This window comes from Nyctereutes procyonoides, unplaced genomic scaffold (assembly GCF_905146905.1).
Source record: "Nyctereutes procyonoides isolate TBG_1078 unplaced genomic scaffold, NYPRO_anot_genome, whole genome shotgun sequence".
Lineage (NCBI taxonomy): Eukaryota > Metazoa > Chordata > Mammalia > Carnivora > Canidae > Nyctereutes > Nyctereutes procyonoides.
In genome coordinates, this window is record NW_026575133.1 from 1291037 (window position 1) to 1307452 (window position 16416).

Genomic DNA, 16416 nt, shown 5'->3' on the forward strand with positions numbered 1-16416 from the left:
GACAGAACCAGGGGAAGGTGGAGGTTTGGTTTATGCACAGCAGGCCCTGCCCCACACTGAGATGGGTGGGGTCCTTGCCTTGGGATGCCAGGGGAGGCTGGAGACCTATGCCACCATCTTGACACACTTGGTTTGGGAGGGGACAGACTGCACCCACCACAGCAAGAGAAGGCTCATAGCCAATTTAGCTCAATTTAGAAAAACCAGTGGTTTAGCGCCTGCCTTCAGCCCAGGGCGTGATCCTGGAGACCCGGGATTGAGTCCTGCATCAGGCTCCCAGCATGGAGCCTGCTTCTTCCTCTGCCTGTGTCTCTGCCTCTCAATCTCTCTTAAAAAAAAAAAAAAAAAAAAAAAAGGAAAAACCGAATTCTATATCATCTCCTGTGCCCATGTCTTGTGGAGCAAATCAAAACACATTATACATCTTTTCACTTTTGCTTTTAAAGACATATGCATTATTTTGTAATCAGAATAGAAAGAATGGTGAGATGGTCAACAGCAGTCAAATTAGAGAAGGTCACAGAGAAAGTAGTAAGGTAAGAAGCGGGGTCTTCCAGGAGCAGGATGGAAGCCAGATGGTATGTGATTGAGAATGGAAAAGGAGAGGATGCGATACTGAAGCAGTGAATATAAGCCTCCCTTGAGAAACTTGGTGAAGGAAGGAAAGAAACAAGAATGTTAAGAACAAACATATGCCACCCAATTCTGAATAAAGTTTATTAAATAATATGTACAGCAAATGTAGTAACTCAACACCTTCATTTATCAAATCAATCCACGGCAATAAAGAAAAATAAATGAATAGAACAATCTGTGTCGGCATAGTACATGCTCTCCGTGTGTAAAATGGCAACACTTTAACTGGTTATATATAATGTTATTTTTCTTTCAGGATATAATCTTCTTTTTAGTAACCTATTCTAGCAAAAGAACTTAATACCTACTGTAGATAAATAGGACTGAAAAAAAAAACACCAAAAAAATAAAAATAAAAAACAAAAAACCCCCTATAACTGAGATAACAATTATCTTCTCTCCCAGAATGATTATTTGAAATTTTAACACTTTACAATACAATGGCTATTTTTGTGCTAAAAATCTGCAGGTGAGTTATTTGGAATTCCTTCATTTAAATAAAAATGCAAAAAACTTCATGACTTCCTTATTTTACCCCCCTTCAGTTCAAATTTTTAAAATTATTTTTCTATACAAAGTAGGTACATGGGCTATACAAAGTTAAATATACATATTTACAGTCCTACCTCTTAGGCATGTGATTTTTTCTTTTACTGATCCGAGAGAGACTGCAAAAGATAAGTAGTTGGGGGCTTGTTATTACCCAGAAGCATGGCGAATATATCAAAATGTGTTGCAAGGCATGGTGCCAGTTAGTTGCACTTGCTATTAATAAACTTGTATAAATATTTCAGCATAAAAATAGGTATTTTATATTACTAAACGTCTGAAGACAAAAAGAGCAATTGGAAACCTTTGTTCCTTGTTTTGTCATACATAGGAAGCTGAAGTTTGATGCAAGTTTTAACATGATTTTGTTAAAGACGGGCAAATTGGTGAGGCATACCTGGGTATCTGGAGATCTACAAATGCATGAGGCTGGCATCATATGCAAATGTGGCTTTACAAATTGGTTTTATTTTCTAGCTGTATTTAAAGAGGTGTTCAAAATTACCTAATTAAGAAGCACCCCTCAAAAAAACTATTAGGATAAAGTCGTTATTAATGGTTTGTATCTAAGAAAGACCAGGAAACACGTTAGCCAATATAGGAATTACATTCCAAAAATGAGTGAGATGCTGTCGTGCAAAACGCACGTGCATATGCACTTGCACTATGTTCCTTCAGGGAGAGTCAAACAGCGCCCTGGGATGGTGAAGTGGACTTTCCAAAACAATGAGTCTTAGTCAAAGACTATCAAAAAGGCTCCTTCTACCCAGGAAGCGCCTCCACCGCCACCTGCACTCCCTTATCACAGTTAGTTCCACAGCCTCATTTTTTGAGGGTAAGGCTCTGCTCTGTCCTAGTTAAAAAACAAATGTCTCTGGGAAGAAGTAACACATTCCTCTTATCACTCATTTCCACCCCAGTGTCAAGGAGTCAGTGGCAGTTTCTTTCCTGAGACTGGGACTGGAAGGGAGGACAGGGAGAGAATGAGGCTGTCTGATGGGGGGCTGGGGGTGGTGCACAGCTGATGGGTAGCAGATGGATGGCAGAGGCACTGAAGACAAACTCTCCACCTACTTGTAAAGACTCCAGACTTTGGGACAATGGTCCTGGGGCAATTATGAGCTATATGCAGACGGCCAGGGTTCCTGTATACACCCTACCACCTACAACTGCTGTTCCTATTTGTGACCTTGGATGTGTATTTGTGGGGAGGACGAGAGTTTGAAGACTCTGGAAACAGTTCCAAGAATTTCCAGCCATAAACTACCCTCAGATAAAGGTTCTTCTCACAGCCCAGTTGTTCAAGAGTGAGCTAATGGAGAAATACAAGAATGCTTTCTAGAGTCTCTCCAGGGAAAGGTAATCACCTCCTCTCTCATACCCTTCTTAGCACATATCACAGTCTCTCTTAATCCAGTATCTTTGTATGTCTGCCTCTCCAATCACCTTGGAGTTCCTGGCAGGTGGGTGGGTCATTCTCTATTTCTTCAAGGGGTCTAACAGAGAGGCTGGTAAACATCCTTGAATTGGATGGAATTGTGACCAAGCACTCCAGGTGTCACACAGAGGCTTCCCCCCCCCCCCGCCCCGAGGTGGCCCCACAAAGGACAGATGTCCCAGGAGTGGCAGAAATGCTGCCTCGCACTCAGGGCCACTGCGTGTGTGCCTTCTGCTCCGATGAGGAGCCTCACCAGGGTGCATGGGATTCATGACCCTGAGCTGTCCCTGAACTACTGCGGGGAGTAAAAATGAAGGCGCGGTGAGTCCACGTCCTGCTCGTCAGTGGCCCTGGCATCAGCGTACATCAGTGTATATTAAATATTCACTGAATGCCATCCTTGGTTCTCTTGTGAGAATACGCCTATCAACCTCAAACTGCCCGGGCCAAGACAATCCAGAAAAGAAAGGTTAGCATTGGCATTCTGATAAATCAAACTGTGCTACCGGTGACCGCTTTTAAGTCAGTGATAACGGGAAAGGACCACACTGCAAGTGACCTTGACAGCTACAGAACATCTTCGCTTAGTCACTTGGCAATGCAAATTTACAAATACACCCCACTCCCATGGGCAAACCTCATGTGCTTTTCTGTCTGAACACCTGGGGCATCCAGGGCAATGCTGCACGCAGGCTGAATGTACAGGGCACCTATGTTCTGCTTCCATTTCCCCGTGTACCCAGGTGCAAGGCACATGGTCTCGGGTCACCTGGTGATCTCTGTCACTGTCCAGGGATGGCTTGGCAGCCCACACAGATCTCTAGCAATGTTGGGAAATTGGTGGGCTCAGGGGCAGCTGGGGTGTGGAGCCTTTGGAGAATGGCTGGGGTCTATCTGCCTGGCACTCCGAGGGCTGCTTCAGGCTAAATGACTGCTTTGAGCCAGAGCTGGTCGAGGCTGGGGCAGCAAAAGGTGTCTCTGACCTCACTGATCCTGGACTGTGTTACAGGTCAGATTACCCAAGAGGGGGAGAGGCAGGGAAGGCTTGGAGTGGCTCCCAGAAGCAGCTAAGTAAATACAGATTTGCCTCATTTCTTTTTCCTCAGTTCGGCCTGCCTGATACACTGAAGTGTAGATAGGCTCCAGCTTCAGACACAACACTTCTCTGTCCCTCTCTTTTGCTTCTCATTTTATCCACTGCATTAGTTTTCCTACTGACTCAACATTTAAATAAAGAGAACAGTTCATGAATTATGCTTCATCCTCCAATAAAAATAATCTCTGGTTTTCAATCTTCTTATAGATACAAAGGCTTTACATAGTTGCCTGGAAAAGTACCAAATTGCCTTGTTCTTCTTGAAGTACCTATAAAAAAACAAAACAAAACATTAGCAAAATCAGCAGATGCATTCATGTGAGTTCAGAGAGAGCCCCCCCTTTTTAAAAATTATTTATTTGAGAAAGAGAGTGCACACATGAGCGAGCAGGGGGAGGGGCAGAGGGAGAGAGAATTATTTTTAAAAAAGATTTTATTTATTTACGAGAGAGAGAGAGAGAGAGAGAGAGAGAGAGGCAGGCAGAGACACAGGCAGGAGCAGAAGCAGGCTCCCTGTGGGGGAGCCTGATGTGGGAGTTGATCCCAGGACCACGACCTGAGCCAAAGGCAGATGCTTAAGCACTGAGTCACCCAGGTGCCCTGGGAGAGAGAATTCTAAGCAGATTCCCCCATTGAGCGCAGAGCCCAACTTGGGGCTCGATTTCATGATCCTGACTCCATGACCCAAGCCAAAGTCAAGATTTGGATGCTCAACTGACTGAGCCACCCAGGCGCCCCTGGAGAGAGCCTTTTGATAACAACCCTGCAGCATGAAGGACAGTGTATGGTCTTCTGTATCTTATCTCAAAATAGAGATAAAATTAGGCTGCAAAAGAGTGATAAGCCAGGCAGGCATTCTCAATACTCCCTTTTTCAGATGAGGAATGCAAAGCTCAGAGAGCTTAAGCCTCACAGTTTAGCAAGCATCAGAAGCAGGCTCTGAACCCAGGATTTCTGACTCCCAGTCCACTACTCTTTCTGATACTTCTCCTTTTTGGAAAGATGAGCACATTTATTCAACACAAGATACCAATGATTTAGAATTTCCAAACTGTAGGATTTCTAAAAGTCCACTGGATATGACCACACATGAAAAGGAAATTCCTCTCAGAAGCTTGTGCCCAAGCCCCAGATCGACTCCCTGTCTTTGCTGCCAACCTTGTCAAGGTTCCTGCTGAGCCAGGAGCACTGAGCTACCTGGGCACAAAGCCCTTCCTTTGCTGCTCCACATCCCCAATTGCTGAATCCCTGACCTACTTTCTTCCCTTGGAACAGACTCTCTAAAGCTGCGGGGGTGGGGATGGTGGCAGATATGTGCCATATCATTATTCCCCTCACTGGCAGATATCACAATTTGATGACTGCATCCTTTTCCCAATTGGCTTGGGTACAGCTTCAAAACCCTGCTGAACACAGCATTTCAAGCAGTCACTACCAGTAGATTGGAGTCATTGCCCAAAGCTAAAAGAAAGCGTCACAGCTAAAGACATTGAAAAGAACTATTGAATCCCTAGGGAGAACTGCCAAAGAGGCTGCAGAGAATTGAGATGAGGGCTAGAGATGGGCTTCTTACAGCAGACTCACAGCTTTCCTTATGGACGAGAAAAATGAGCTCCATTGGGTTTCTTATTTTACTTTAAGCACAAGGCTATGTTTTGAAGCATTTGAGGGATTGAGGAATATTTCCTTTACCTAGCTGCCAGGCATGCCTCCAGGAGAGAATTGGTGTCCATTACCCTACCCCATGTTCTTGTAAAAAATATAACTACTTTTGAAAGAGTTTAACAGCTAATCTTTTTTACTTTTTAGAAATTTTATTTAGGGCACCTGGGTGGCTCAGTGGTTGAGCATCTGCCTTAGGCTGAGGTCATGATCCTGGGGTCCTGGGATCGAGTTGGAGCCCATGTTGGGCTCCCCTCAGGGAGCCTGCTTCTCCCTCTGCCTGTGTCTCTGCCTCTCTGTGTCTCTCATGAATAAATAAAATCTTAAAAAAATCTATTTATTTATTTGAGAGAGACAGAGAGCATGCATGTGCGTGCAAGGGGAGTGGCAGAGGGAGAGGAAGCAGCAGACTCCCCACTGAGCAGGGAGCCTGATGTGGAACTTGATCCCAGGACCTGGGATCATGACCTGAACTGAAGGTAGGTGCTTAACTGACTGAGCCTCCCAGGCACCCTGAGGTTAACAGCTAATCTATACCAGAGCTGCCACAAGAGGCTACTGAGCACTTGAAACAGGGCTAGTCTGAACTCAGCTACACTGTAACTGTAAAATATGCACCAGACTTCTAAGGCTTAGTGAGATATTCTACATTCTTCCTTTTGTACTAACAATTTTTATACTGATTACATGTTCAAATGATAATATTTGAATGCATTGGTTTTAATAAGATATATTGCTAAAATTAATTTCAGTGGTTTCATTTTACTTCTTTCAATGTGGCTGCCAGAAAATTTGTAATTTCACACATGGCTTGTATTCTGTTTCCATTGGACTGCACTCCATTGGAGTGCTGCTGACTTTTCAGATCTGGGCTCTTTTTTTTTTTTTTAAGATTTTACTTATTCATGAGAAACACACAGAGAGAGGCAGAGATATAGGCAGTGGGAGAAGCAGGCTCTCCATGGGAGCCCCATGTGGGACTCAATCCCGGGACTCTGAGCTAAAGGCAAACGCTCAACTGCTGAGCCATCTAGGTACCCCAGACCTGGCCTCCTTCTGATTGGAGCAGTTCAAGGTAGTGAGGGGCCACAGGCTTCTGGGAGCCTGCGGAGGATGGGGCAGCTTTCTAAGAGGCTGGTGAAGCCCAGGCAAATCCTTCTGGTTTCCCACTTATGCTGTGGCCTTGCCATTCTTACTACCCCAGGCCTGACAGGACTTCACTTTAGCAAATATTTCTCTAGAGGCATCAGGAGAGAGCTGGTCTTAGAAAGAAGATAAAGGTAAAACTATCTGCAGAAGAGGAGAACAGAGGCAAAAAGTAAGTCAGTGCCTCCCAATAGCGTATTTATGCTTGAGGAGAAAGAATAGAGGCTTGGGGACAGATACACCTGAGTTCAAGTATTGGTTCTGCTACTGGCTACCTGGGTGACCTGGGCTCGTTATGTAACCTTTGGGCTTTGGTTTTGAGTCTGTGAACTTAGGATAATTCTTGTCTTATAGGCTGTTTGTTGAGAACTTCAATAAGTATATTAAGCAAGTATCTGCTTTTTTTTGGGGGGGGGGGGAATTTTATTATCAATGTATATTGTGACAGTTGATAGCCAAAAACTGGCTAGAGGGCTGGGGACAGGGGTATTGAGTGGTCAGAAGGGAACTTGTGGGGGCTCACAGCACACAGGGACGAGGGGTGGGAGATGGCAGCCTTTAAAGGACAACTGTGGTTGAAGAGTGATCTCTCTGTCCTGCCCCCAATACCCAAGACCAGCTGTCAGGCTGCCTGGGACCCAAGACCTTCCATGAGCTTCTTTCTGACTGATTCCCAGACCTGTCTGAGACTCTCCTTTTAACTGAGCCCCTAGGACATTCCTGCAGCTGCCTTCCCCTGTCAGGAATTGTGAGTAGGTGTCCAGTGAGGATGGATAGGGCTGGGGGCTGGGCCAGAGGAAGGGGAGACAGGAATTGGGGATGACTATCAGCATGCAAGACACGTCTGGGGCCATGGGAGCCAGCCCACTGCATGGACACACACTCTCTTCCAGGCACCTCATATTTGGAGCCTTGTGCACTCGGGAATCTCACATACCAATCCTTGCAACACTTGGGGCTTTTGTACACAATCTCTCCCATTCTGGGGACCTGGCGGTCACTGAAGACTTCAGCCTACCAGTCTGGACTTCTCAGGAGCCTGCCTCAACTCTCAGGGCTGGGCCTGCTAAGCAGATCCCTGAGATCACCCAGTGTGACCGGGAGGGAGTGGAGCGGAGATCTGGAAGGGGGACAGGGTGAGTGTCAGGGCTGGGTTCCTGGTCTCATGACCGTGAAGGAGCTGGGCACAGAGGGTTCATTTGTGTGTTTGGCAGTGGGGGAGGCTGGAAAGAAGAGGATAAGAAGGCCCGACAGGCTGCCCACCCCTCGGGGCGGGCAGGGGTGTGTGGGCAAGTATCTGCTTTGTAACAAAATCTCAAAAAATGTTGACCTCTCCTCTCCTGTTCTATAATGGTGAATCTTTTGTATTAAGCAGGTTGCTTTGATCAAAGTTATTGGAAGCCTGCAGTAAATGAGGTCTTTAGAATCTCTATACATACACTTGAGTTTCACAGTTGAGATCATGGCTCAAATTTTCTCATGTTGTTTCATAAGAGTTTTGAAGAAATTAAATTTTCTAATGTAGAACAGATATATGCACAACAGAAATACAAACAGAACTCAATGAATTTGACAATTGCCCTTCTGTGCAGTTGTGTTGGCATATTTGGGTTTTGGGTCCAGTATCATTAGTATCATCCACATTGTCTTCAGAACAAGCACAGAGTGGGTGGCCCAGTGTTCCTGACAGCAGTACAGGATCTGAGAATGCTCTTTTTTCTGTGTAGAGAATATTGCCTTTTTTGTGGCTCATCATTCCTAGTTACTCCTTCAATACACAACTAGTAAAAAATAGCATGAGGAGATCACTTACCAACAAACCATCCGTCATCACATTTTTCCATGACATCAACAATATCTCCATCTCGGAGTTCCAATTCATCATCATTCTGTGGTATATAGCTATATAATGCTTGGTAGCTAAATCTAAAAATCAGAGACATTGAGTCAAACACTGATAGGATCAAATAATGAATTTTCAATGCCCATTTCAGCTAAATCAACACTTTTTTTGGTACACATCAGTGGGGATGAGAGTTATTTTATTGGTTATTCTTTAATACTGTAGCATTTGGGGAGATCCACTCAGCATATAAGGAAATAAAGACTGACAGGGATGGGGAGCCTCTGACAAGCAAGGTTATGATCAGTCCTTTTATTTAGTTTCATTTGGTTATCATAGCTAAGCATTTTGTCTAGATGTCTCCTCCTTAAAGTTAACCAAGGCTTTTTCTTAACATAGGAGAATAGAGAGAGATTATCAAGGATAATCAGAAGTTACTTAGGTCCAGAGATAAACACTATATTCTGATTATATATGTTGGAGAGCATAAAGCAATTGCTGTATACATATAAAATTGCTGTATTGACTTAAAGATGTAAAAAGTACATTCCAATTGCTTACCTTGAGTTTCTTAGTATGCTGATACATAGTACGTTAATGGTTTCTATTTTTTTAAGATATTATTTATTTATTAATTTAAATAATTTCTACAACCAAAGTGAAGCTCAAACTCACAACCCCCAGATCAAGAGTTCCATGCTCTTCTGATTGAGCCAGGCAGGGGCTCCTCATTAATTGTTTTTAAATATGATGTCATTGTTCTGAAATTCTTGAAAGCTTTTTGCTTTCTTTCTGTCCCAGTGATGTTTGCGATTCAGATTTTTATGTACTTGTTAGTTGGCCTAAGGCAAGTGCATCTGTGCTGCTCTGTCTGTCCTGACAGCGGCCCACTGGAGAAGCCTGGCCTACTTGTGGTGAAATCCAATATGTGCTTGGGCACCAAGGAAAACTTTCATTTATTCCTTTGACAAATACTTAAGGAGCAACTATGGTGGACCAGTTTACAATTCTGTGAACTTACTATTCAAAACACAACAAAGGGCAAAACTTGGCAAATGAGCCAACCATGTACCAATTCCAGTAGATGCCAGTGATTTCCAGAGAGTGGGCAAATGAGACTAGACACACGTAAAAGGAGCCAGCCCCCAGGATGAGAGGTTCATTTTCCTCTGCTAAAACAAAGGGACCATTTGATTTTATACATTTATCCAAATTTATTGATAATTTGGTCGATGGAACTGTCTCCAATGAAGAATTAAGAGATGCAGACAGATTACCAGTTGGTAAGCAAACATATTTTTGATATTTCCATATTTGCCTACTGTCTCCATACAACTACTTGGACTCCTTAGAATGTCTTATCCTTCTCTTAACTTTCACTGTGGCTGCCTTGCTAGCCTCAACCCTGGGAAATAACTCCTGATACCTGCTTCTCTATCCTTACTCCCAGACAGTTGAGACTGCTGGGCCAACATCCCACAACCTTGCTGCTTGGGTCTCCCAATCAACTCTAATTTTGGATGAGCCTCATGCTGCTCAGGGTGCTGTTCCATTGAGTCCATTCCCCACATGGACCTTCTCCGAGTTCACCATACACACTGTCTATCTTGGGTCTTTGCATATGTGGTTTCCTCAGCTGGGAAGATCTTTTACTTTCCTTTCTAGCTCTCAAACCCAATTTGTCTTTCTGCCTTTCTTTCTTAACTAAGCTCTACACCCATGTGGGGCTTGAACTCATGACCGTGAAATCAAGAGTTGTATGCTCTACTGACTGAGCCGGTCAGGGGCCCCTTCAACTTGTCTTTCAATGCTCATTCCAAATCTCCCTTCTTCTGGGAATGGAATTTACCTCTATATGCTTAAAATAAAGGAGATAGCCAATGTCGCTTTTTTGTCATCGTTTTTTAATGAGCGGATCAACTCTATTCTTCCAGGCAGAACCAATGACTCATTCCTCTATATTCCCACACTAGGACTGAAGCCAGTCAGCACTGCCCTCATTTGCCCCTGGATGGCAGTTCATTCTTTCCTGGTCTCTATCTCTCAGTAGTCTGTGATCTCCTTTATTCACCTGCCTACCACCTTTTCATGTTGGCTGATGGGAAACATGGCCTCAACTAGAAATCCTCAGAGAAGCTGGGGGTGACTTGTTCATTCCCCCCAGATGGCCGCCTCCATTGTTGGTCAAAGACCCACTCTCTAAAACCAACAGTCTACTAAGAATGTAAGAAGGGAAGCTTGCCAAGTGTACTTACAGATCTTGTGAGGTTTGACTTCTGTCTGGGGTGACTCTTCGCTGCTGGGCTTGAGGTTGCTGAGAAATGATTAAAGATGATTTATTGTCAGAAGGGGATACTTTGTGATGAAAGTCAAGGGGATGAGAAACAGTGCTGCAGTAATGAACAGATTTTTCGGCAATGTTTATGATCTCATTGCAAACTGCTTCCTGTGAGTGGCCCCGAGATATCCAGAAACCCCCATAAAACAGTCAACGTGGGGACAAAAACAAAAAACAACAACAAAAAAAAAAAAAAAAAGAGAGAAAGAGAGGAAGAGATGTAACATTCCAGACGAAGCACATAAGTCCAGGAAAACAACAGAGTTGAAGATCCAGGTTATAAAAATAGATATTCCAGTAGTGGAGTGCAGGAGGGATCCAGGCGTAAGCATGGAAAAAACAGGTAAGATACAGAATTTGGAATTTAGTATGAATATTAAAAAAAAAAAGGGCAGCAGCATAAAAGCCTGTAATTAGTGAGTAACTACCACAAATGTAATAACTTCAGGATAGAAATGCAAGTAGGTATCCCCAGTCATGCACTAACCATTAATTTAATCCCATAATGTAGGCAGAGTACAAATATTGCCTCTAAAATTCCTCTGCTTTCTGAGAGGGAAGGGGGTGGCCGAACATTTCCCTCTAGGACAATAGTCATATAATTCTTGCAAATAATGCCTCTGTGAGTTAGCCAGGCATTACTCCAATGGAGACTCTAGAAGTCAGTAAGGATTCTCTTTAGAAAAGCTACAGTCTTATTCAACAGGCATCTTACCACATAGCACTTTTCAGATTCTGTGAGATCAGGTCCTGCTCTCAATGAATGATGAGAAGGCTGTGATCACCAAGCAAATTATAAGGGAGACATTTTAGCAGATGTCACATTGGAACGGATTCAAAATAAAAGTGTGAGCAAATACACGTACCACACCATCACACTCAATGACACTGGATACTCGTGGCCTATGGCCATCGAGTTTCCATGACAACACGGTGGGTGCACAGGAGAAAACGCAATGCACAGAATTAGAAGCAAGCATCCAGGCAATGAAATGGGAAGTTAGGAATATGAGTGCATGAGTTGAAAACGAACACAGGGTCCCCAGTTGGCAGGAAAGAGACACAGAAGGGCTGCCTTAAGGAACAGTTATGACCCTCCAGAAACACAGACATTGGTCCTTTTGCTCTCACCTGGTAAGCAACTTTGGAAGGGCTGCTGTACCTAAAGCTGGTTTCAGTTATCTTACTGACTGGAAGCCTCCTTTGGCAAAGAAGCCTCAGAACACTAACAGGTATGCCACATTTGTGTATTTATGAAAACAAACAGAAATGCTTCTGCAAAACTCCTTGGTAATATCTGAGGTATCAAACAAGACTGTTCCCCTGGAGAAGTCTGCACATGACACACTGCAGCCAGGTATGAGTTCAGATATCTCACAGGGCAGAGCTTGCTTCCAGAAATAGGACTGTGGGTTCTGACACAGCCGTAGAAATGAAACCATCCCTCTTCACTCACCAGCTCAGGTACCATAGGCTGATATGGAAACACAGGTGCAATTATGGCCAAGCAGACCCACTTTTAAACTGGGTCTCCCAACAGATAGGTCAGGAAGTGTGTTTGGAATCATTTCCCTGAGAAAGGATTCAATGCCAAGCTCTAAGAAATATCCCTAAATAAATATTTGACGAGCCATCTTCCTTGGAGAAACACTCTAGGTAATGTGTACTAATAGCAACAAATCATAGTAACTCCAGGTCCTTCTAGAAGGGCACTCAGAGATCTTTTATACATGACCCACGTGATTCACAGAGAGGCGCAGGGCCTCCCCTGAGGTCACACAGCAAGTCAGTGGGAGATTTGTTTTTTGGATTCTTCTACTGTTCCACTGGACCTTCTCTTTTATCCTTGGGCCATTTCCCACGCCATTAAGAGTGCTCATTGATAATATTTTCCATGAGTCTCACAGAAACCCAGAAAATAGGCAGAATAGGGTTTATCACCCTATTTGCTTTTAAAACCCAGGAAGCTGATGCTCAGGGGGCTTAGTGCATGCCCCAACGTCCCACGGCTAGCAAGAGGTCGAGTTGCTGGGCTGCCTCTTGCATGCCACCACACCATCCCCTCCTTCGTCTCTGCTGTAAACAGCCTCATCCTTTAGCATGTCTTACAGGACCAACTTCAACCCCAGATATCACTTCTATACTCCTGTCCTTTTGGGAAACCTCTTCAAGTTCTTTAAACTTCTTCAAAACTGCAATCCTTTAAACCAGGGAGTCTGGCAGGAGTAAAGGAAGATTTGGAACTGCAAGGAGCCTTTTCATTGGTTTTTCTCCAATGTCTCCGGATCTGCAGGCCTTTGCCAGGTGACCTTGTGTGGCCCCACTCACCGCTCATCCAGCCTCGGGATCAAGGCTTCTGTGTAACAGAGGAAAGTAATGACATGGGCTATGATGTAGTAGAGGAAGGAAATATATTCTGGGTGATACCTATAGGCAGATTTTGACAAGAGGGAAAACTCTAAAAGTGTGAGCTGTCCAGTAGAAAGGCTGCCTGGGGAGGGAGGGAGCTACTATCCCAGTGGCTGGTGAAACTGAGGCTGTGCTATCACTCCATGGGATGCTGTGGGGCACTGCTTCTCAACCTTTTGTATATGCTGTTATCACCCAGAAACCCTGTTAAAATGCAGACTCTGACTTGACACACATGGGGCGCATCCTGAGACCCTATATTTTACTTTTAAATTTTTATTTAAATTCAATTAGCATATAGTATATTATTAATTTTAGAGGTAGAGTTCAGAGATTCATCTAGTTGTATATAATACCCAGTGCTCATTACATCACATGCCCTTGAGACTCTACATTTCTATTGGTAATGTCCATGATGCAGGTCCACACACCAATTCGGGGAATAAGGCTGTAGAGGACCTTCATTATCTTTCACTGAGATTCTTTGGCTACAGTGTGCCAAGACTGATCGGTGTGGGTCACACCACATGAAAAATGAAAGTTCTCATAATAACCAACATATTTCCAAACTCTGGCTAGTAGCCTAATGACCTTAGGTCAAAGGCAGATCAAAGAGAGGACGTGGACAAGACAACCTCTTCACATTCTGTCCATAGCTTACTGAAGCCTTGTAACATCTTTTAATGAACTTAATCTCAAAGGAGTGACTAGATCATCATGCAAATATCTGGTGCTTAAGAGAGGCTTGGTACATCAGATATAGTAAAAAGGACCTAGTATTTTAAAAACAAATAACAACAGCTTTCAAAAGCACAGAGAGGTCCATTACCTCATCTGACTTTTTTACTAATCCTTTGACTTGGAGAGGGTAGAAAAGGACTTTTAGGGCTCAAGAAAGTGTGAAGATTTGCACAAGGGGACAAAGCCACTGAGTACTGAGTCCTCGGTGTCTAATGGACATATAGCACCTTCCTCTCCAGTCCCGTTGGGATAGCTATGACCATAGGAACACCTACCTTCTGCCATTTGAGACAACAGGCGCTGTCACGTTTCTTCCTGAATACCTTTTCTTTATGTAAAAGGTACAGTGTGTGGTAATGGATATGGTCCAATCCTTAACTCAAGGATTCACTGTACTAGAAGGGATACTGACTCAGCTAATACTTTCCTTGGTCTGGGGTCATATCCAATCAGAGGATAATCATCATCACAGCCTTCTAGACAAAGTTGACATCTAGTAAAATTTAAGTCATCCCTGAGAGGTAAGGATGGTTTGACTCCTCACAGTCTGGAATGAAGGACAAAGGCAAGATAAACATTTATCCTATTAGCTAAGAGTCAATTTCTCCTTGTTTGAAATGCATTCCCTAAGATTTACTTTTTATTTTTAAAAAAGATTTTTATCTATTTGAGAGACAGAGAGAGAGAGAGAGAATGAGAGGGAGAGAAAGTTCATGAGCAGGAGGGAGAGGGAGGAGCAGACTCCACGCTGAGCAGAGAGCCCGACATGGGGCTCGATCCCAGGATGCTGGGACCATGACCTGAGCTGAAGACAGATGCTTAACCCACTGAGCCACCCAGACGCCCCTAGAAAAGTTTAAGTTATATACGTGACTCATGTTCTATTCCTATTGGATAGTGCTGCTCTGCTCTGAACCCTCTCTTGCCCTTCCTTAAGCCTCATAGTAAACAAAATTCTAACTATGACTTCATCCAGGATTAAGAATAAAGAGAGTATTAACTTACACCAAGTATATTTTAGACTTTTGGAAATACACCCCAGTTTTTTCCTCCCACGTTTAGAAAACCAGCCATCAGCCCAACACACACACACATACACGATGCACCGCCCTCTACCACCGCCCCCCACCCAGCCCAACAGTAAGCAGGGGTTAGGTGCTTAGCTGCTGATCCGGAAATTGCATTAAATCCATATTTGCACATGCACTCATAAACCGCCCCCCTTGGACTGCAGTGCTTGTTTTATTCCCCCCGAGCAAGCAATCCTGCTTGTATCCTTGGGCTGCTGCCCTTCTATGTTCAGTTCACAGAAGACCCCCCCCAGAATTCCACATTGGCCTTCCTGGGACTATTCATCCCTGTTTTCTTTCTTTCTTTCTTTCTTTTTTTTTTTTTTAAAGATTTTATTCATTTTTTCATGAGAGACGGGGGTGGGGGGAGAGAGAGAGAGGGAGGGAGAGAGGCAGAGACACAGGCAGAGGTAGAAGCAGGCTTCATGCAGGAAGTCCGACACGGGACTCGATCCCCGGACTCCAGAATCATGCCCCGGACCGAAGGCAGGCGCCAAACTGTTGAGCCACCCAGGGATCCCCCTATTCATCCCTCTGGATCCGCAAAACACCTGGTGCTACCAAGGAGTTAGTACGCATTCTGTCCCAGCTTTGGGCGTGCGCCAAAGCCTTGAAACTCCAAATAAACCATCCAGTGTAAAGAACAGCAGGAAGTCCTGGAGATGTGAACAAGATTAAGGAACTCAACCTCAGTGTGGCCCACACCCCGGGAAACATCACAGGTCCCTTCTGCCCTCTTAATGCCCCCACCCCAAGTTGCTCAGACCTGGCATTCCTCAACCCACCGCACACCCCTATCTTGTCATCTGCTCAGAGCCCACCCCATCCCTCTTTCTGGGGACCTCCGCTGGTATCCCAGGGGAGATCAGACTGGGTGCAAGGAAATCTGAGGTCCAGGCCAGGCTATGATACTAATTCATTGTCTTTCGAGTAAAATGCTTAATTTCTCTGGATTTCAAATTCTTAGTAAAACAAGAGGATTGGACATGAGTTATGTAAATATCCTTTTTGGCTCCAAGGTTCTAACATATGGGTCAGAGTGCATGCGTCCCTGTGAATTGAGAACCAAGGTGGGGGGTGGGGCTGACCTGGCTTAAGAATGGAGGCACTTAAAAAAAAAAAAAAAGAATGGAGGCACTTCACTCGAGGCCCACTGAGGACTGGGAAGAGGGCCTCTGACTGCAGCCTCCAGATGTGGACAGAGGTGGGGGAGGGGAGTGGTTGCCCTGATGGCAGCAGAGTCGCAGCTCCTGGAACACCATAGGCAAACTCAGCCAGAGGAGCTGGAGGCCTGAACGATTCGGGCTCCTGGCTTTCGGCTCTAGAATACTTCCATAGGACCCTCAAAACAGGACCCCTCCAACTTCTCCCTGAGCTTAAGAAAAAGATCCCAGATTACCCCTAAAATAAATTACAACCAATTGCTTCACGTGTTCCCCACCTAGCCCAGACACAATCCCCTTGCCAACCACTCCACAGAGAACATAT

At 44.4% G+C, this 16416-nt stretch overlaps 1 protein-coding gene across 37 annotated transcripts in view; it reads right to left on the minus strand.

Moving 5' to 3' along the window:
* Positions 1 to 703: 703 nt before the first annotated feature.
* The window catches only part of SORBS1 (sorbin and SH3 domain containing 1), a 228200-nt gene continuing 212487 nt past the window's right edge, over positions 704 to 16416 (minus strand). For 28 of the 37 annotated variants that reach the window (XM_055346044.1, XM_055346043.1, XM_055346055.1 and 25 more), the window contains 3 exons: positions 10626 to 10684; positions 8341 to 8453; positions 704 to 3988 (listed from right to left, as the gene is read on the minus strand). In XM_055346044.1, the coding sequence (XP_055202019.1) occupies positions 3921 to 3988; positions 8341 to 8453; positions 10626 to 10684 (240 nt within the window). In that variant the 3' untranslated portion in view covers positions 704 to 3920. Of the gene's footprint in view, positions 3989 to 8340; positions 8454 to 10625; positions 10685 to 11423; positions 11484 to 16416 lie in introns of all 37 variants that reach the window. The other 9 variants (XM_055346028.1, XM_055346026.1, XM_055346027.1 and 6 more) reach the window with 1 other exon arrangement.